General features: G+C 35.3%; 1 protein-coding gene across 1 annotated transcript in view; it reads right to left on the bottom strand.

Annotated features, from left to right (window-relative positions):
* The window catches only part of LOC125652025 (adhesion G-protein coupled receptor V1-like), a 152,909-nt gene that overhangs the window by 67,550 nt on the left and 62,412 nt on the right, over nucleotides 1-22,947 (bottom strand). The window contains exons 52-62 of the mRNA XM_056165905.1: nucleotides 15,952-16,136; nucleotides 14,522-14,879; nucleotides 14,184-14,330; nucleotides 7,498-7,778; nucleotides 7,046-7,311; nucleotides 6,445-6,676; nucleotides 2,822-3,026; nucleotides 2,449-2,607; nucleotides 1,157-1,304; nucleotides 825-996; nucleotides 572-701 (exon numbers count right to left, since the gene is read on the bottom strand). Of these exons, the coding sequence (XP_056021880.1) occupies nucleotides 572-701; nucleotides 825-996; nucleotides 1,157-1,304; nucleotides 2,449-2,607; nucleotides 2,822-3,026; nucleotides 6,445-6,676; nucleotides 7,046-7,311; nucleotides 7,498-7,778; nucleotides 14,184-14,330; nucleotides 14,522-14,879; nucleotides 15,952-16,136 (2,283 nt within the window). The remainder of the gene's footprint in view (nucleotides 1-571; nucleotides 702-824; nucleotides 997-1,156; nucleotides 1,305-2,448; nucleotides 2,608-2,821; nucleotides 3,027-6,444; nucleotides 6,677-7,045; nucleotides 7,312-7,497; nucleotides 7,779-14,183; nucleotides 14,331-14,521; nucleotides 14,880-15,951; nucleotides 16,137-22,947) is intronic.

Below are 22,947 nucleotides of genomic sequence, written 5' to 3'. Positions count from 1 at the left end.
AAAAATTAGCATTATATCTTGAATTCAATTGTTTGATGTCATTTGCTTCAAATGACAAGTTATTTTATATTTTTCAAATATTAAAAAAAAATTATGATAATCAGTATTACACACGATATATTTTGTGACATAAAAGGAGATTTAGTCTTTCTTTAAAGCTTTAATTTCGAGTTTTATGGGGACACAGAAAGGATGATATAAAATATTGTTCATAGTGCAGTTTCTGTACGATGTGGATGTGGCTGCATTAAAACATCAAAATCTAAAAATCCACAGATCTTAGATGAGAAAAACAGCACAATTTGAAAGTTTCATTGCATGGTTTACATGAGGACACAGTTAAATTACTTTAAAACTGGAATGATATTTCACATCAAATTGATAAAATCTTAAATCAGTGTAATGATGCAATTTGTAACATCATTATTTAACAAACATAGATGGATATTGACAGAATTTATGGAATAAATGTTCTTTGCTTCAGTAAGACATAACGAGATTAATGGTGTTGGTAATCAACGATAAACATGGGGCTAAAATAGTGCATGAATGCCCCTGGTGCTTTCCTTACCTGCTTGATGACAACACTAACATCCACTCTTGTGACATTCTCCTGTAGAACTGCTATTGCCTTTTGGCTGACAAAGTCCAAGCCTGAGATAGCCTGATTATCCACCGACACACCATAATCAGGTGCTGTTCTACAAACATGAAATAAAATGTATCAATCATCTGCTTTCCACCTCCTGCTACCTGCCTTTTGCATGTTGTCTCTCAAACTTGATAGGTATTGTGAGAATTTTGTTTCATATAGCAATCATTACTGGTAGAGGACTTGAAGATCTCCCATCATGCCCTGCTGTCTGATGATATAAACGGTCAGTGATTGGTCCGAGCCCTCTGGTTCATTGACTGTAACACTCTGTCTCTCCCAAAGCACCACTCCATAGGGAGAATCATTGGCTTGGACCACCATTTTAGCAACATTATTAGGACCTATGCAGAATTAAACATCAAAAAGAAATCACTTTACCCCCATAGATACATAAAATCCTGAATTTAAGCACAATCTTATCACTATTTTACAGATCATTTTCAGTATATAATTTCTTTTTGTGCCTCTTTCTTCAATATGGCTGCATGTAAAGTGATTTACCAAGTTTTGCCCCTTTGCCATCCAATGTTGACCCTGATTCTGTGACCTTCAGCAACCTGATGAAAGTGACCTCTGGAAGTTCTGCCAGGTTATCATTCAGTATGGTCAGGGATATAGTGGCCACAGACTGACCATTGGCAAACTCCACCTGAAATAACCATGTATGTACTCACATTTTATTCAGTACACTACTCAGATAATGATATGAAATTATACAGTAAAAACAAGAGGCCCATGGGCCACAACACTCCCCTGAGTTAGCTTCCTCATACAGATGAAAAGGTGAAGATAACGAACAGTGATCAATCTCACAACTCCTATAAGGAATACAAAATTACAAGTTGGGTAAATATGGACCTCTGGACATACCAGAGGTTGGATCAGGTACCTAGGAGGAGTAAGCAACCCCTGTCGACTTGTCACACCTGCCACAAGCCCTGTCTCGATCAGGTATATAGAGTCATTCGCAATCAAAATCGGCGAGTAAAGAACAGCCTAACAATTCATATGAAAAATGTTATATATCAGGATACTTGGATTCTATTTTGACAAACTGTAAACTAAACACAGATGTAGCAAATGCTTTAAAAATTTGTTTAAAGTGTAATTTGCTATATTCATATAACTAATTGTAAAATAATTCATAAGGAATTTATTGCATTGCTGATAAATGTAATTTCCAATGAACAACAGCTAATTTAGATAATACGTGGCTTTTTACATTTAAATTAATCAGTATATGTCCTGATGATAAAGTTAATTTTGAATAGTTAATTCAGAATCGCAAATGATTATTTTACCATTAAACCATTAACCATTAAAAATATTCAGAATCATATATGAAATTTTTCACAGGTAAAACTTACGATACATATAAAAATTTATGTTAGTGAGGGATCAAAATATACTTCTTTATAGCTACAAAGATAGTATATCTGGGTTTAATGCCAAAAAAATCCAACTTTTATATAGGTAATATGCCGATGAATTTGATTGTAGTTGTATATTTACTACATACAAGTTTGCTTTATCTGAGTTTTACATACCAGTATTCAAATTGCTGTTAGTTTGATTCTAGCAGTATACTGTAAACCAACTATTATTTACGTCTACTTTATTTCGCGATTCACCTGTGGTAAACTGGTTCGCGGTGAGGAATTTTCATGACCAAGCCTATGATAGAAATTCAAGGACTGGTTCATGATGATGAGGTTCTTGCGAATCTCGTGAAATTTTCTCGCACATGAATAAAAGTTGGTTTACGGTACATTGCAAAGCTTTCCAGAACTTACCTGCCCAGAGAGTGGTGTAATGTCACTGAGTCCACTCTGATCACCTGATGCTGACCACGTGACCACCACTCGGCCAAAGAACCCCTGCTGTCTGACCACATTCAGCTGAATAGTACTGTCCTTATGGTCCAGCTCCTGTACAGTTAACTCCCTTGAATCCTAAAATCATGCCAGCCATGTGCTATTATTTTATTAAATACAGCATTCCTATTGCAATACAATGTAGATTTCTTAGATTTTAAATAACCTAATAAATAAAATAGGACTAGATTCAATTCAAATATCTGTTGTAAATAGAAATTGTGTTACGTCTTCAATATGATATTAATTTTACATGTTTTAATATGTCAATCTGTGCATGCATATCAACTACCTCTGCAAATTCTATGATTCCGTGAGCATTGTCATTAGAGAGGATGTTGACTGTGATCTTATTTTTGGTTCCTATAGTGGCACCCCCTGTCGGGTTAGAGAGGGTGACAAAAAATGTCTCCGTGTTCTCTGGGAGATAATCCTCCAGAATTTCCACACTGGTTGTCCTTAACCTCTGACCTGGTTCAAAGGTCAATGTTATTGTTCTGAAAAGGAGAAAAAAAACCCTGATACATTCAATCCCCAAAACCTGGCAGTTGCCCACTCTCCATTTAGTTCGGATACACATAAATATACCTGCTCATTTTCCATAATTCTTATTTTCCCACACTAGGATATGACTACAAATCAATGTCTTGATCTTTTTATGATTTGAAAAGCTATACCAGGTAAAATATTAGTAGATTTCTTATTAATTCATTAACTTAAGTTTTTGTCAAAACAATTCACAAAGGGTGCAAGTTAGTATAAAAGGCATAAATGACATATTCTGCATACAGGAAAATTTGTCACACAAAGTAACTTAAACAAATAATGAGAATAGGTCACACATTGTAACTTAATCAGATAACAGAACCAAATATGCACACACCTACCCCCACCCCACCCCACACACACACTTTTCTGGACATGTGACATACTTATCCCATTACTATAGTAGTGGTGAATGGTAGTGGAATTTATGCAAAGTTATGCAACGAATTGAACAAATGCACTGAGTGTATCAAAGGATACCCTTTCCTCCATGATTTCGGGGTTTGGGCAGAACTACTTTTCAATTTGACAAAGAATTTCCGACAAATATTTCTCAATTTAGCCCCCCCCCCCCCCCCCCCCCCCCCCCCTTTTAATTCCAAAAATGACGTCAAGTGCCTGAACTCACTATATTTGATACACATAGTTATGTGTGCTTATTTACTGAAAAGTTGTCCAAGTTAACTCAGAAAATGAGATCTCGTTGGCCATACTAGATATTAAAACCGCGACAGAATACGGGACTTTCAAAATACGGATTCACGCTGTCTTTTATCACACGTTGAACGTAATTTTTAGGGCATGTCACTTCCGGAGTACGATAACAACTATTAAGTAAACAAGCATGGAATTCTTCAATTGCTATCAAATTCCTGCATTTATAAATGCTATCTTTGAAAGAAAGAAATCACTACAGCCATTTTATAGGAAAATGCATTTGATTAAAATATGCTAGTTGGCGAGGGAAATAAATCTAGGGAATATCTTGAGGATATCAATAAAACTTCACGCCTTGCATCCAAAGATACGCATCTAAATACACCTATTCCCTTCCATCTAATTTACACCTAGGTACTAAGCACCAAGTGACTTGGATCATCATCCTGGAACTGTGCATAGCTCTTTACGGACCGTCTGCTAGCAAAACATTATTTGTATCGATGTCAACTTTGCCCTACAATTGGTTATTATCACGTAACCGTGTTGGATAAACGTCAAATATAATTGGTTGTTCTGGCACATCCCGAAAGTTCTGTATTGGAGACAAAATAGTGGTTCCAATATTCCGTATTGTCTCACAGACCTGCCCACCACACCACAGCTTTATAGTCGTCATACCTGGTGATATTCTATTTAATTTTAAAATATCTTAACATACATCTAATATATATTCAATATTTGTTCTTAAAAATCTATGCATATTTACTGATTTCCGTAGATGAATCATGAAAGTCCTGCATAAAAAATCAAGAAAAAGTATGTAACAGATAAATGGGCCTCTGATACAGGGTGTGCCAAGAGATAACAGATAAATGGGCCACTGATATAGGGTGTGCCAAGAGATAACAAATAAATGGGTTGCTGATACAGGGTGTGTCAGAGCGATTATCAAATAAATGGGCTGTTGATACAGGGTGTGTTAGATAACTGATAAATGGGCTGCTGATACATGGTGTGTCAGAGAAATACCAGATAAATGGGCTGCTGATACAGGGTGTGTTAGAGGTACAAGATACTTGGGGTAAGATCATGCAGTAGCTATTTGTGAAACATATAACATGATAATTGAAATGTCATTCATATTCTAGTTTTTCCTTTTCTTTTTCAATGGATACAAAGAGCCCACAAAATGGTGTATTGTTCTAAAACTTGCTGTAAAATAGTAAGAAAAAACATAATTTGGTTTCCGTATTAAGATATACATACTGTACCCACAATCAAAATAATAGATATAAAAGATATGTCAAATGTTACACATTCTACCTAATTATGCACAAATACAATTTAACTTCGGTATCTTGAGAACTGATAGCTTGAATACCATGGATATGTTGAAGTGATTCGGAAGTCCCAACCACTTATTCTTTAAGTATCTTATCCTCATTATCTCGAATCCTTGGATATCTTGAAGTTTTGTCTCGGTTTGACTGTATTTGAAAAGCAAACCTTACCATTCTTGTGTATGATAGACTACCTCAAATGATTTTTTGAGTTCATCTTTAGAAGGCAAAGTCGATTTTGCAGAACCTCATGCTTCCATTGTTTAGATAATACAGGTATTCCCCACAAGACAAACGATCTAGACATTTTTAAATTGAACTTGTTTGTATGTCAAGATGAAAGGTTACTACCTTTAACAGAAATAGAATATATATACATTGAAACAGCACAGTGTTCATCAATGACAAAACATTGTTTTATGTAAATAAACTCTATGTAGATTTCGAATTAGTGCACATGACCTTCGAATTGAAAGAGGAAGATATGAATTTACAAAAACCAATTCTGGCCAGAAGATTTCTTTAGAAAGAAACAAAAGAATATGTGAATTATGTAACCTTAATTGTGTTGAAGATGAATTTCATTTCCTAACTGATTGTCCATTCTATGTTGAAGAGAGAAATATGTTTTTTAATGGTATATACAAGCTCAACAAAATTTTTATCTATCTAACAAATAAGGACAAATTTACTTGGTTGATGATTAATGAAGACAAACCAGTAATTGTCAAATTGAGTGAATATTTAGTGCAAACTTTCAGAAAAAGAAATGATGCTTTAAAACTGCAAAAATCATTATAGTTTATTATTCATATATTGGTATAATAGTATACTGATACTGTCCATTTACTTGTATATATACATGATTAGCAATTCATATATGTATGTACTTGTTTCCCCAACATCTGCATCCACATGCAGTTTGCAGTCTATGTAACCTGTAGTTAATGTTGTAAACTTTCTTTCTTTTTTGAATTTCCTTCTTTATAAACTGTCTTAATACTGTTATGCCCTCTGGGCCCAAAATTGGAAATTGTACGTGTCAGAATGTCAAACTGATATAGCTATTTTTATGCCTATATTTATGAAAGACATTGTCAATAAACTGAAACTGATATAGTGTAGTTTAAAAACAAAGTCCTTTTACAAAATCAAGTATTATGGATTCTATTTGAGAATGTCTAATATATAACTGAAACTGATATAGTGTAGTTTAAAAACAAAGTCCTTTTACAAAATCAAGTATTATGGATTCTATTTGAGAATGTCTAATATATAGTTAAAGTCATGGATAATTTTTGGTTAGAAACTGTGAATTAGCACATTTGCTGCTGTGAAAGTCACCTTTCTCCAAAAATAAAACACTTGCCTTGGTGAGAAATCACTACTGGTGACTTTGATGAGATGGAATATTGTACAGTTGGCCTTAGGATCCACATCTACCTTGGGTATTAATACAAAGGCACCTGTTGCCTGGGTAACCATCACAGGGAACAGCTCATTGGCTGGAGGACCGCTCCAAACTGAGTCAAATCTCTGATTCTGAACATCCCAGGCATAGATAGCAGAATTTCCAATTGTGTTAGCAACAGCTAGATATCCTATTAAATATACATGCATTAGCAAAAAATGTGAAATAATATAATTTCAGTGGTGGATCCAAAGAAATTTCAAAGGAGGAATCCAACTCAAAATGACATCTTTCTGCCCCCTTACCCCCAAAAAGCAGATATGTGTGAGTTGCAGATGCCCAAATAGCAGAAAATAATATTGTTTTTTACAAACATCATAAGTACCCATCTCCTAGATCTTCCATTGCATTTTTAATTTGACCTTTACATTGCTTTCCAGAGGAAATAACAAACACTGCTTAAAAATTCACAAAATCAAAGAAAAAGCCATTTAGAATACCATGCATGGGAAACTCTTTCCTATCTATCTGATGTATTTTATATACAAGTGACCCCAACCTGTATTGTCTGTGCCAATGAATGAGGATATCTTATTCACTCTGTTTGTTTGTATGTCTGTGTGTCTGAAAAAGGTTTGTGCAGTGGAATCCCATCGGTACACAGCAGATGTCTGGGGACTACTGACAACATCACCACGGTTACTGGCAAACACCAGCAGGGTCAGCGAATGGATCTGTAAAAAGTTGGCATCAGTTCCTCCATGTGTCTCAATCCTCTGGTGCTCAGAAAATTTCTGATTGTCCCCAAGCTTATACACAATAGAACTGAAAAAAGACATCATAGTGTAATTTCTATATGTTCTGTGTTGACACATAAAAAATTCATGACTTCTTTTCCAAAAAAAAAGAAGAGCATTTCTGGTTTGGGGTTTTTATCTTTTATATTTCACTTGAAATTTTCTCTCTATCTGTAAGTTGTGAATTTCATGCCTGTCTAATAGCAATACATACTGCACCGAGTAAGTCTTCAGTTTTGAGTTGTAGTTATTAGCGACAGCCATGTAAATCACTCCCTCTATTTTCACTACAGCAACAGCTGATGCCCCCTGGTTCTCTAAACTTTGCCAAGGAGATGGTGTAAACAGTCTCGTTGAGTTGTCCCATTTATACACATCGACGTTCACCAGTGTCTCTCCATTGTTATTGCGGGAGTTAGAAAAAACAAGAAAATGGTCATCACCACTGCTGAAGTAGCCCACATCTGTGGCTCCCTTAGTCAGGAAATCTTGTAACTGTCACAAAAACAACAAGAAATGTTTCAAGTTTGATGTTCGTAAAACAATGGGTTCTGATTCTCAAAATACAGAGGAGAAAATTTATCACTATATCCAGTTTGACCCTTGACCTTTGACAAACTCAATAGAGTTCATCTACTCCGAACGATATATCAGTGTACCAAGTTTGATGTCTGTCAAGGAAAGGGTTCTCAAGATATTGAAAGGACAATATCTTCCTATGTCTAGAGTGGATTGACCCTTGACCACAAAATCAATAGGGGTCATCTACTCCTTAAGATGTACCAGTGTTCAAAGTTTGATGTCTGTCATGTTACAACCAAAGGGTTCTTAAGGTGCAATTTCTGGATATTAATGCATTCATGTACAGGTACATGTATTTATGATTAATTTATTTCATTAAGTCCCCTTCTATTCATCATTGTCCTCGAGGCTCTATCACTAGAATTTCACATCAGCTGCCCGTGGGAGCTCCTATATGCTGATGACCTGGTAATAATTGACACATCGCTTGAATCACTCAAGGTACGTCTGGACAGATGGAAGAGTAGCATGGAGAAGAAGGGTCTCAGAGTGAACATGGGTAAGACCAAGGTCATGATTGCTGGTCCCAACCTCGACTTATTGAGGAAATCAGGCAAACACCCCTGTTCTGTATGTCTGAGTGGAACAGGCAGCAACTCAATCCTCTGCACACACTGTTCAGAATGGGTGCACAAAAAGTGCAGTGGCATAGAGGGCCCTCTCAAAGCAGATCCTCACTATAAGTGTTTGCGCTGCGCTGGTGCGGCAAGACCAGTAGATGGCAGACCAATGATGGAGGTTGGTATTGGTGACAGCACGCTTGAAGTAGTGACAGACTTTTGCTACCTGGGCGACATGCTGTCATCAGGTGGAGGCTGTGAACTCGCAGCAGCTACACGTTGAAAGGCTGCCTGGAAACAGTTTAGAGAGCTGCTACCAATCCTAACCAACAAGCACCTAGCGTTGGCTGGGACACGTTGAGCGCAGCACTGGCTGGATTGCTCAAGTCTGACAACTGAATGTACCAGCAGAGAGGACCACTGGCAGACCCAAACTATCTTGGGAGGATGTCGTGAAGCGGGATAGGAAAACCGTGGGTATGGATTCCGTCAACCCTCATCAAAGACAGGAATGGAGAGAAAGACTTAGATCAAGACTGGACAGTCAGGCCCCACCCTCAACAGAGGATTAATTGATGGCCTGATCAACAAATAAACTGGATATGATGATGATGATTTATGTATGTAGTTAGGCATCTCTTGACCACATAGGGTTTACAAGAATATGGTAGGAGTTTTATTTCTTTGTTTAGATTTAATCTATATACATAATTTTACTTGGCCATGTATTCAAGGAAAACTGCACATGTATCGTCGACTGCCCTATTTCGGTGACTGACCAGAATCGGTGACCTTTTGTTTACATGTGCGCGTTGTCGTTTCCAGATGTAGATTGCGTCATCAATTTCACCGTAGCGTTTGCAAACATACATAGAGTACGTCTTCAATTTTTTTCCGAAAATGAACTACTAGAAGGAGAGTATGCAAAAAATGAACATGAGCACCCCAAAAATAAGCCCATTTACTTATTACTTTTTCAAGTAAACCTTCAAATTAATATAAAGTTTACCAAAAGTCTAGAATTCTACACCATGTTATTTTATTCATGGACGTTTAGTTGCACATTCCTCCTGTATGTACGTTTTAAGTTACAAAATTTTGGTAAACCTATATTAACAATGGTCACCAAAATGGGTGACGTCACCGTTTTAGGAGCACAAAGTGTCATGTCTTTTGTTACGAAAATATATTCAATTAATGTACCAATGGAGTTGGAATTTTGGATGAAAGTAAAGGAATTTAATTACTTTAAAGGTAGGTGTATTATTTATTTATTTAATCCAAGTGATTAATGAGAAAATCACGGTTTATCACTAAGCTCACTGAAACTGGTCAGTCGACGATACAAAATGTATGTGTGTCATCGGTTGGAGGAGTAGATGATGTAATAAACAACAATGATGAAAAACATGTTTATGTGAAACCTGTTTTTCTTGTCACTTTTAACGAATTCCATAATTGTTGTTTTTCTACTCCTCCAATCGATGACTCACATACAATCTGTAGTTTTCTGTGAATACATTGAACGAGATGTATATATTATCCAAATTATACACCAGGATCATAAAGAAAAGTATTTGTCGGTTTAACAATCAATAAGCTATTGATATTGCAGCAAAATTATAAATCATTTATTTGTATATATCTTGTTTGGTCTCTGTTGGTGGTTTTCTATCTTAATTATTAGGGTACAGTGTTGGGAGGGATTAAAAATTAAATGGGGATGAGGGTGATAAATATTCATTATCAGTGTTAAAAATAGATTGGCCTATCTAAATGATCATGTGTAATATGGTGAGTGTATGACACAATGATAAGGAGCAGAATGCTAAAGAAGGATTCGAAATATAGAGAGTTATAATATATTCAGGTATACCATGACCATGAATATTTAAAAGGGAATATCTATAGTACATTACCAATGTTTTTGCTTTAAAATATCTTCACTTACATTCACTGAATCTTTTCTCTTTTATTTCCATTGAAATTGGCATTGTTTTCATCTGTGATAATGAATGTATACATGTTTCTTGCAAACTGGTTTGATTCGATTTTTTAGTACCACCTGTCTGTGTAATTATTATGAAATATGGAGCATCATCAAGGTCAAAGGGTGCATTGGCTGTTTCGTTTAACGTAACGAATGGGTCAATCACATGATATTTTAGTACTTTAATCTAGTTTGAATTTTAAAACAATATATAAAAATATAAATATAAACAATAAAATGTCTTTCTTTGTTGTACAATTGGGCGATGAAGGTAGCAATCACTGCAGATTTTTTTTTTACATAACCTGCATAAGCGCGTTAGGAATTTTTTCTGCAATGCTAGCTACCTTCATCACCCCATGAAACAACAAAGAAAGCATTTTATTGTTTAAATGAATGTGATGAAGTTGTACACAAAGCGTGTATGAATCTTGATAAATATAGTACCTCTAATTTAATGCCTGGGAATTGCAATAGAAATAAAGTAGAATGAAAATGTAAAGAAATAAATTCATTGTTGAAACAAGAGGTACTGTGAACAAAACAAGAGGTACTGTGAGCAATGCTCACAAGAATACCCCCCGCTTACACCAATCTCCCAAAGGGTGTTCCATGCGATGAAAAAGCTCGTTAAAGAATTTAAATGGAAACCATATTGCTACTTCGATGTCCAGTGCACATGACCTTTGACCTTTTGACCCCAAAATCCATAGGGAACATCTTCATCCCATGGGTAGTCCATATGTATGATATGGTGACTGTAGGTGGAAAGGATAACGCTTTAGAGCCCGGAAACCATATTGCTACTTCGATGTCCAGTGCACTTGACCTTTGACCCCAAAATCGATAGGGAACATCTTCATCCCATGGGTAGTCCATATGTATGATATGGTGACTGTAGGTGGAAAGGATAACGCTTTAGAGCCCGGAACCATATTGCTACTTCGATGTCCAGTGCGCTTGACCTTTGACCTTTTGACCCCAAAATCGATAGGGAACATCTTCATCCCATGGGTAGTCCATATATAGAATATGGTGACGGTAGGTGGAAAGGACAATGCTTTAGAGCCCGGAAACCATTGCGTCTACAGACGGACGGACAGACAGACGGACAACCCGATTCCAGTATACCCCCCCCCCCCCCACAACTTGTTGCAGGGGGTATAAAAACATGAGAATATGAACTGCAATGCTTCATGCCAGCATGCTACTTACTCTACTTCATAAAACATGCCGGTGTGAAGTGTCACAGTTCAAACCCTTATGTGTATTCAAAAATAAAATTTATTTCCAAAATATTTACATTTCCAATGTTTTTGCCTTTGATATCTTTACAATTGTAATGATATTGTATGCAGGGAAATATTCACCCCCATTTTATTTTCGTCCCTTTTGCCCTCGATGTCACTGGGCAAATTTTAGAGTGGGCGAAACTCACAGTTTCTCTCATATCTCGAGATCTTTTAACACAACTATGTCTGGGCAAATTTAAAATGGGGCAAAACTGTCTCCAAGTGTTGAAAGGTGAAAATAACTGTCTAACATTCATGATGTCTCTTCTTTTTCAGAAATTTCAGAGATATTTCCAAGACTGAGTTATTTAATCTCTAGCTCTGTTTTTATATTGATGAGGAAAACCTTGACAGAATAACTTCACACTGTTTCTCTGCAGAGGGTATCTGAGTGTTAGAATTTTTTTATGTCTTTATGCAATTTCTATTCAGCCACCTATCATATTATCAATGTCCTGTATTTTCGTACACAGAGAAACTTTTGTGAAGCATCTGAAATACAAGAAATCATGCTATACACAGGCAAATGCACCTCACATGAATTTCAAGTGAAATTCACATGAAAATTTGAACATGAAAAGAGCATCAAATGTTAATTCTTACAAAAGATTCACGCAAAATTCACGTGAGGCCTGTGTAAGAGGTGCATGATTTGAAGCTGTTAATAGAGTTTATCAGCAAGTGATTAGCACATATTGCTAAGTGACAAGTTTCAAAGTTCAGCACTTAATTTTACCATGAGTTTAGCAAATTTAAGGTTAAATGAAGGACAATGACTCCATCCACATGGAGATAAGTAAGAAATAGTGAAAACAGGAAAGTAACATCTTTAGAACTTTACTCATCCTGAAGTAACAAAACTAATATGATAACATCCATGCTTTATTAGCGACAAGGAGAGGCCATGATGAGATGAACATTGGAATATGTAGCATACAAATATGTTCACCTATTTTGTAAAACTATTATGACGTGGTGTTTTCTAACATGTCGATATATTAATTTCTTGCCTATCCTTAGTGAAATTCATACACTAGAATTAATCTCCTTGCCTCTTCAAAAATATTGACAGTATACATGTTTATAAGGTACAAATACAATCTGCGGTTACTTTTTTGGTTTCATAGAGGGAAAAAAAATGCATTAACTTTAAAAGCACTCCATGCAATTTGAGACCACTTTCTCGGTGCAAACCATATAAAGAATCTGTATGATAAAACCCTTTCTAGGCCCCCCTAAAACCTTTAAAGAAAAATTAAATTCTAAAATTTAGATAAAATGCTAATTGTTGTTGCAACTTTGAACAATTTTTTCCCATCAGATATGGTCACTAGAGATATGAATATGAAGTTTGTTCAAGTCTGTGCTTGATGTTTCCTTGAAGAAAATCTGTGTGAAAAATGGTCATTTTATGTCAAAATATCAAAAATGGCAATAAACCATCAATTATGATGTCATGATTCTGGTTTTATGTCGATAATTTTTATCAAACTATCGAGATTCTTGCACAAAATAAACTTAACTTTTGAAACTAGAGCATTAATGTCAATTTTGATGAGTAAATAGAGTCCTTATTATATTATTATAATAGTCCTTTCAATGGTTGAGAAGGTTTTGTTTCTCATTTTACAAAGGAGTAGGTCTGCTGCATCTGCTTTAGCAGATACAGAGCCGACATAGAAACCAGACCCAAAGTCTGCTCTAGCAGATACAGAGCTGACATACAAACCAGACCCAAAGTCTGCTCTAGCAGACAGAAAGCTGACATACAAACCAGACCCAAAGTCTGCTCTAGCAGATAGAGCTGACATACAAACCAGACCCAAAATCTGCTCTAGCAGATACAGAGCTGACATACAAACCAGACCCAAAATCTGCTCTAGCAGACAGAAAGCTGACATAGAAACCACACCCAAAGTCTGCTCTAGCAGACAGAAAGCTGACATAGAAACCAGACCCAAAATCTGCTCTAGCAGATACAGAGCTGACATACAAACCAGACCCAAAATCTGCTCTAGCAGATACAGAGCTGACATACAAACCAGACCCAAAGTCTGCTCTAGCAGATACAGAGCTGACATAGAAACCAGACCCAAAATCTGCTCTAGCAGATACAGAGCTGACATAGAAACCAGACCCAAAGTCTGTTCTAGCAGATACAGAGCTGACATAGAAACCACACCCAGAGTCTGCTCTAGAAGACAGAAAGCAGACATAGAAACCAGACCCAAAGTCTGCCGTGCATCTCCTTTCTGTTAGGTTGGGTCTAGTTGGGACTGCAATGGATAAAATGGCATTTCCCACCATCTCTACACAAAAATAGCCAACAAGTAATCTACAGGAGGATGTCTCTGGAAAAGCAAGCAATCCCAGGATCATGTGCCCAAATACTGTACATGTTGTCCAATGTCCAATGCCTGCTTTTTATATAGATTTCTTCTTTGAAAATAAATGATCTACATATATTGCTATTTACCACTAGGAGAGAAGAATCTTGGTTCACTCTGTACAGCCTTGATTTAGTTTCATATCTCCGGACATTGCCAAAGTTACCAATCACAAGATACGTGGATAAACCAATGGAAAAGGCAGTGGCAGCTACAGCAACATCTGTTTCTATTGTCTGTTAATGAGAATGATTAGGATGGCAAAAATAGTAAAAATACAAATCATTTTTATATCATGAACACAGTAACACAACACCCCCCTCAAATATTGTTAATAATGAAGATCTATGACAAAGTGCTAAAAATCAGTCATTTATTAGATATTCGCAGGTGATGACGGAATGAATACTTCTAATAACAGACTCACTTGTACTGGAACCAACTGTCCCTGCCACTTAAACAGAGTTGAGTACAAGAAGCGCTCTACGCTGAAAGCCGAGTCATTTCCTGCACTTCCAATCCCAGTAGTCAGTTCACCAACCCGATAAGAAGTTAACATCACCAGGTATAATGTGTCATTGCTATAGAAACTGTGCCACCCTGTGACCTGTGATGTAATGACTGTTTCCAGTGGTGACAGGGTCACCTGTTTGAGGTCAGTGTTGACAACTGCTGTGTCTGGCCGGGTAGCCAGATCTACTGTAACTGTGCCATCAGAACCCTGGGATCTTGTAACGTCAAAGAAAATCTGCCCAATGTTCTCCTCCACATAAATTGTATCATTTCTACAAGATTAGAGTCATTGTAATATAGCTAAATACTGTTGGGATGATGTCCATTTCATTGTGTCCCACTTCCTGCGAAATGTAAATTGCATAAGGGATTGTCGAGGGTGTCAATTTCATGCATGTAACAAAAAATCAGAGTATCATAATGTAGAGGTGGTTAAAATCATACACCAGTAACTAAATTCACATAGTTTTCACCAAGACCCCCCCCCCCCCCTTTAATTAAACTAAATATGATGAATGTTGAAACTAATCAATTAACAAGTAAAACATACAAGTATAAATGACACTCTGTTTACGTTTTTCTACTGTTTATTCACAAATGAAAGTGTGCATTCAAAGTAATAAATGTTCATTAAAATGTAGGACTCTGTGGTTTTTAACAGTCACTTATCTTTTTTCACTGAAGTGTAATCGATGTCGGATGACAGAAACTTATGGGAGTTTTTATCCCCCGTCCCCCTAACTATTTGAATTTAGATTTTTATCCGACATCAATCTTTTGATCTCGCCCCTAACTAAAATTAGATATAAATGTTTTGCAATACTTTTCACAGATAAAAGGAATTGCATTGCGCACAGATTGCCTGGTTTAAATGCTGTAACTGTGAAATGAAAAAGTCTGCAAGGATAGATCAATTCTAAGGCTCTTATTAAATTCAATACACTGTATGCTGGAACTGTAAGCTTCTGTATTTTTCTTATGAGGTTGCATTACAATATTTTTTAATAAAATAGTATAGTGTATTGTGATGATCATTTTCTGTAATACACATTCATAATACTGTGTATGGAGTAAATTTTGTCCCTGTTTATTTTGGTTCCTTTTTGTCCTTATCCTTGATGGGAAATTAAAAAAAAAAAACTAAATGAAGATGAATTCCTTCATTACTTTAAAGTAGCAAGACACAACTTTTGGGCAAAATTAAATTTGACGGAAATTGTTCTTCATTGTGTATAGGGCAACCTGAATACAGTGTTTCAAATGTGGCAGCCGTGTTGGTTGCTCAGTGTGAATGAAAATGATAGACATTTACGAACATTTTCAGGTGGTACACAAAATACGTACGTAGTATGTCTAACACTGATCTGCATGAGTCCGGTGGGAGAGTCATTGGTCACAATGATGACATTTTTCTCAGCCAGTGTACCAAGCTTGGCTGAGTTATCTGGGGCCAGAAGACGGACGGTAAATATCTCATCATGTTCTGGCAAGTCATCATCTAGGGCTGTCAGTTCCAAGAACACTTTATCCTGATTAGAGAAATGAAAATTGTTTTCTTTCATTTTAAAAATTATAAAAAATTCTAAGAGATATGAATAAATGCCAAATACTTTATATACAAGATCTTCCAAAGATGTGTGTGATCCACTGTGTTAATGGACCAGGTGTAACAACAGCCATAACCCCACCCCCCACCCCCCCCCACATCTGAATTTTTACTCTCTGAAATTCAGTACAGTCAGTCCTGTATTAAGAAACCTTCAAAAGGAGAAGGGGCAAAAAGTTACATATGACAGGTGGTCATTTAATACAGGTTGCTTATTTTCCAAAGTGAAGGTACACATTTATTCTAATCGGCAAATAATTGTATTATTTTGATAATTCAAAATCTAAAATACAGCATGTTGTGTTATAATTTATTATTTATCAAAATTCACATTTCTTTTTAAGAATCTTGCTTATAAAATGCATGCTAAAACATAACAAGAGGCCCATGGGTCACAGCACTAACATAGAGTCAACTTGGTCTTCTTCAAAAGAAGATTAAAAAAAAAATACCTTCTTTATTCCTATGAAATATTTTGAACCCATATTATGACCCCATTTAAGCCAAACGGGGTCATGACTTAACCCAACTTGAATCCACACAACATCGGGATGCCCTATACATGTATTTATATCATGTAAAATTTTACACTCAATTCTAGCCTCCCCTACCTTACAAAAACTTTGAATCTGTACTGTGGTTCAAACCTACCCCTAGGCTATTGATTGAAGAAACCTGAATCTGCACTACCCAAGGATGCTTGCATATTGATATAATTAATCCTAGTCCTGCTGCTCTTGAGAATAATATTTTTTTTAATTTATTTTGTGTAAAACTTTGATCCCCCATTGAAGCCCTATTCTAACACACTCACACGCGTAATTACATTGTATATTACTAATCACAACCTTGCTACTCTTGAGGAGATTTCTAAGTATTTTCCCTATATATTGTATTGAAAACTTCCAATGTAACCCCTATTTTGGCCTCACCCTTGGGGGCATTGATTACAACAAATTGAATCTGCACCTTCTGTGGATGCCTGCCTATTAACATGACTAACCACGGCTTAGGTGTTCATAAGACTTTTTATTATATATTCCCATGTAAAACTGTTTCGTATTATCTAAGCTAGTGAAAACAACACGTCTTGTCATTTCATCGTTACTTATTTATCTAAAACCGTTTACTTAACATGAAACGTCATAGTACGTCATAGTCATTATGATGTCATACACACTTATACAGCAATATATTTCGCGACATTCTCCGGCCACAGAGAGTGCATAGTTAATTAACACAATACATATAATAAGTATATTGTCAATGTTCTAAAAGTAATTCGCGACACTCTCCTATTGTGGCCTGACCCAACCACTGAGAGCCACAAATTGAACAGACTTGACTCTTCACTACCTGAGGATGCTTGTTAATATGACTCAAGATTGTTTTACTCTAACCATTCCAACATAAAACTTTGATCCCATAATGTAGGCCCCATCCTATCCATTGCAGTCATGATTTGAAGAAACTTGAATCTGCACTACCTGAGGATGCTTGCATATGAATATAACTTATCAGTGCTCTGTTGTTCTTGAGAATATTTTTAGATTTTTTCCTATATATCTCTATGTAAAACTGATTTTTTATTGTGGCCCCACCCTAACCCCCAGGGAATGATTTGAACAATTTTGAATCTGCATTCTTTAATAAAGCTTTCACACAAGTTTTGTCTTTTTTGGCCCAGGGGTTTTTGAGAAAATGTTTAAAAGATGCCACCATAATTTCACTATTTCTTGATTATCTCCCCTTTGAAAAGGGGTATGCTCCTTCATTTTTAGACTTTTAAGTCCCCTTTACCCAAGGATATTTTTATAGCAGATTTGGTGGAAATTGGACCACCAGTTCTGGGAAAGAAATCAAAAACATGTCAAGTTTAGATATGGATGGATAGAAAGACAGACGGACAGACAGACGCTGATCATAAAAGCTCAATTGAGGTTATAACTTAGTTGAGCAATTGAATACTCATGGCATTGCTGTAAATGAGAATTTTTCCCCCTATATATTCTAACATACAAATATGTAACACTTTGTTCCCTGATTGTGGCCAAATTTGAATCTGCATTGCCTGTGGATGCTTGCATATTAATATGATGTATCAAGGCTCTCCTGTTCTTGAGAAGACGATCAAAAGATTGATCTTACCCATTCAAAACTTTAATTCCCTATTGTACCTCCAGGCCTGGGCTATGATGCGAACAATTTCGACTGCATTAAGGAAGCTTTCACATAAGTTATGTCCTTTCTGACCCCCATCCTATTTTAACAAATTGCTAATTATCTTCCCTTGCAAGGGGCATGGATTCTAGATAAACAAAGTTGAAAGCCCTTTACCCAAAGATACTTTGTAACAAGTTTGGATCACATTGGCTGAGTGGTTCTGGAGAAGACGATGAAAATGTGAAAAGTTTATAGACACATGGATGGACATACAACAGTTGATCAGAAAACTCCCTTGAGCTTTTAGCTCAGGTAAGTTAAAAACAGTTCATTTAAAGACATATGCGACATTGATAAATTATACGAGGGTTGTCCCAAAATTCTGTGGACAAGTGGCGTTTCTCAGCTATCTAACATCACTGAGAAATAAAACTTTTACAACATGAAAGACAAACAATTTTCAATAAAAAGATGTAAAAAGTTTTAAGCATAAAGTGGCACAACGTAAAAAAATAACAAATCAAAATAATTGAAACGGAATTACAATCGCGGAAAAACAGTGTTCATTTCATTTCTGAGAGTTTATTATTATAGAGGAGTTTTGTTTAGATATTCATCTATATACCCAGAAAATTTTATCATTATGACGTAAATCTAAATGAATTATGAGATATTGTGCAACAGTTAGGTTGTGCAAATGTTCAGCGAAATGGTGATGTCAGCATCAAACATGGTGCACCGAAAAGTCAAAAAATTTTGCACAGAACTCGGATTGACTCCAACAAAGACTCACAAGAAGTGAAAATTGACAGAATCACACAGAAATGTTTCTCATTCCCTGGTGTTCAAATGGCACAAATCCTTTTCTGAAGGGTATGAAGACAGTATGCCAGGAAAGAGAGGCCGGACAAAGGAAATCGATGAAAAAATGGTAAAATTACTGGATGACACTATTCAGGAGGTCTGACCGTACGAGAGATGGAGGAAATTCTGGGAATCGGTAAATCGTTTGTTCATCGCATTATATCAGATAATTTAGGAATGCAAAAGATATGTATACATTGGGTACCTCAGCTTTTAAAGAATGAAGAAAAAGAAAGAAGGATTTCAAGTTCGAAGGATAAACTTACATGTAACACACTGCGAGAAAATTTTGTGCCACCGAGCACAACCTTATTGTAAAACAATTAATTTTCTCAAAATGGCTAGATGAAGTACAAGTTGAAATTTTGGGTATTGGTCAACAATGGTATAATTGGTAATATATAGCAGTTTTTATAAAATCAAATCGACGCTTTATAAGTTATAAGCCCAATCCACGGAATTTTAGGATATCCCTCATACATAATTTTTCATGACATTTCATGTACAATTCATTCGTATTCTATTTCGTTTCTACAAAAAATCTTGGGGTATATTAATATGTCTGTTTTAGAGTTAGCATATTTTGATAGTTCCTATTTGTTGCAGGTAAAATTTATAAGTCAGCTCTTATGTATTACAGTAAGTTGTATAAACATACATTTGCTGTTGCAAAGAAGAGAAGAAAAATATATGGAAGAACATGGTATCGAACCAGGGACCCTTGCATGACTAGTTAGGTAATCTAACCACTGAGCTACAGAGGCTGATATACAAAATATGGTAATATCACTACAATATAAAAATTTTAACCTATTTTGGAAATCATGCAAGAACTTTTCATATTGAGATAAAAAATAATTTTAGTGAAAATGTCAGAAATGTCACGTATGGCCTTAAAAGTGCATTTGTATTAATACTTGTAACTAAAAGGCTAAAATTCTTTTCATCAGGTAAAAAAGACAGTAATGGAGGATTGTTTCTCTTCAATGTACAATAATGCATGAAATGTGTTCTTCAATTTAGAAGACATTATTAAATAAATCACATACCCATTGTTAAAATTGAACACAAATCAAAGTGATTTTATCAAAACATCAAATTTAAATCAGTAAGCTTTGATACTATCAAAACAACTGTTATCTGACACTAACTGCTATAAAAAGAAAAAGAAAGGTCGCACATGTTCTTTACACACTTATATCGATAATTGTTTTAAAAGAACTATACTCTTGCAATAACCATTTCTGTGTTATGATTGATAACTCTCAGAGAAGAAATCTCAACTAAAATCGAAAGTATACAGTCATTAAATAAATGTAAAATCAAATGAAATCACATAAAATAGCTGTAAAAATCCCGGTCGTTAGCCACATCAGACATGTGGTTGTTTACAGTACAATAGATAGGGTGTAGTCTGGGTGGACGGATGTTAGTCACATATAATAGTGGGTTGTAATGGCAGTTTTAGCTGTAATTTCCATGATGAAAATGAAAACTGACCCCCCCCCCCTAACTGATTCTCATTTTCGCATATGATGTCACAAATTTTGTGATGTATCACATTTTCTTCAAAAATAGATAAAAATGTCAACTTTACAGGTACTTTAAACATGAACAAAATAAGTCCACCAACATAATTTTGTATATATACTCAAACAGCCTAAAATAATGGTGAGTTTTTGTTATTAAACTGAAAATGGCAGAAAATGCATGATATAATTCATAGCAAATTTCCCCTATTCCTTACCAAAATTAAAATTTATTTTGAATTTCTTACCTACTTGACAATGATTTCTTATGAATGCTTCTGTTATTTATGTAGTATAAATAACAGCAAGAATTAGGACAAAATTAGGCTATCTTTATATACTTCACTTCAGTAAAACACACATAAAACGAAGACACTTACAACGAATTCACGTTTATTGAGAAGTAATATTTAATGGTGAGATATCTCTACTTGTCAACTTACTTGAGTTGAGTGAAATTCTCAGATGGCCAGGACATAAAACAAAATACAAGTTAAAAAAATGTTAAAAAAAAAAAATAATAATAATAAAAATATTTGAACATATAGTCTCTGAGGATGGTTTGAGACTGAATAGGGGTCATCAGGTGCAGATTTTGAATTATTGGGGAGGGGGGGGGGGGTTTCTGGAACTTTTTCACTTTGGTCAAATTTAAATTTCATTTGTGTATCAAAAATGTATAAGAAACGTCTTCAAATTGGTTTTGTTCTTTAAAAATGATATAATATTACATGGCTTCTGAGAATATTTACCTCTAGGAAAATGTGATATTTAAGGATCTTCACTTCTTATTGGATAGAAAAGATGGTCCTGGTTGCCAGGTGAAAGACACACTTGATGCATGTACCTATTGCAAGCAGTACTTCTACATTTAATTTCATTTGTGTGGTACCCAGGTGACAATTAAGGCCTGTGGGACATTTGTTATATGAATTGTATACATAATTTTACTGGTATGTGTATTTTAATACAATTGAATTGCTGTAATGCATATATCATACACAAGGAGGATAGGGTAGATTCTAGAGAGTTTGTTCTTACCGGTAATGTAAGTAAAGTAATTAAATTCCCTGTAGTGAACTTAATTTTTGTCCAATACAGTGGAAAAACTTTGTATAGATTTATATAGCTAGGGGCAATATACCACAGTTTTTGAACATCATAGAAGATCTACAAGTTCCTAAATATTTTGAGAATTTATCGATAATAGTTGTACTTGCAACCAGAATAAGCCAAAAATATCTATCAACCCATGCTTGTTTGTAGCAATTTCAACCATATGATTTCTAAACAGTATGTCCAATTACAAGGGTGAGTTTTTTCCTCTTTTCAGAGGAAATCCTCTGATTGGTTCAATTTTCAAAAAAAAAACAAACAAAAAAACACTCTGGGTTTGATCTAAAGTGACAGAAAATAAAATTTTTCTAGGTATAGGGTGAGGTGTTTTTCTTCCTTTTTGACCAGTTTTCCTCTGATTTCTGAGGAATTCAGTCGCAGTCCTGCTAAAGCATTCAACATTTTGACATATATGTTAATGATAAATAAATTTACCAGGGAGTAAGCACAAATAAGAAAGAACAGAAACGCTTCACTGTAAAAGCTAATAATTGAGTCACACAACATGTAAACATATACGGGGCTTGTGTCTTGTTTTGAAAATTAAAAGTTTAGATATATCAATGTCAGTTTTTGAAAATTAGGTTTGTTGCTATGTTTTACATGAATCAAATGCTGTCCTATTATTGATTAAATATCTAAATAATTTTTTGTATCAAAATTGTGTCCATGCCCAATTTTAAAGAAGATGCGCGAAGAATGTAGTAAAGGTGGAAAAATAAGTGAACAAATAACCAAACTTTGTGCACCACAATGTATATAATAAACGTATACACCAGTGTGTAGAGAGTGGGGGAAACGTGCATATATTGAGTGTATGGCACGCCAAATTCACAAAAATGAGCGAAACATAGTTTCACAGTTGATAAACTAGGTTTATTGACTGTAAACTATAGTTTACGAACTGTAAACTATAGTTAACGATTCGTTAACTATAGTTTTCATCCGTAAAACTATATTTAACGGTTGTAAACTATAGTTTACAAATGCTAATCTAAGTTTATCTGTCTTTAAATAAACGTTAACAATAGATTTTGCTGATAAATACAGATTCACATTTGT

This window comes from Ostrea edulis, chromosome 5 (assembly GCF_947568905.1).
Source record: "Ostrea edulis chromosome 5, xbOstEdul1.1, whole genome shotgun sequence".
Classification (NCBI taxonomy): domain Eukaryota; kingdom Metazoa; phylum Mollusca; class Bivalvia; order Ostreida; family Ostreidae; genus Ostrea; species Ostrea edulis.
This window is presented reverse-complemented; position numbering and strand designations above follow the sequence as displayed.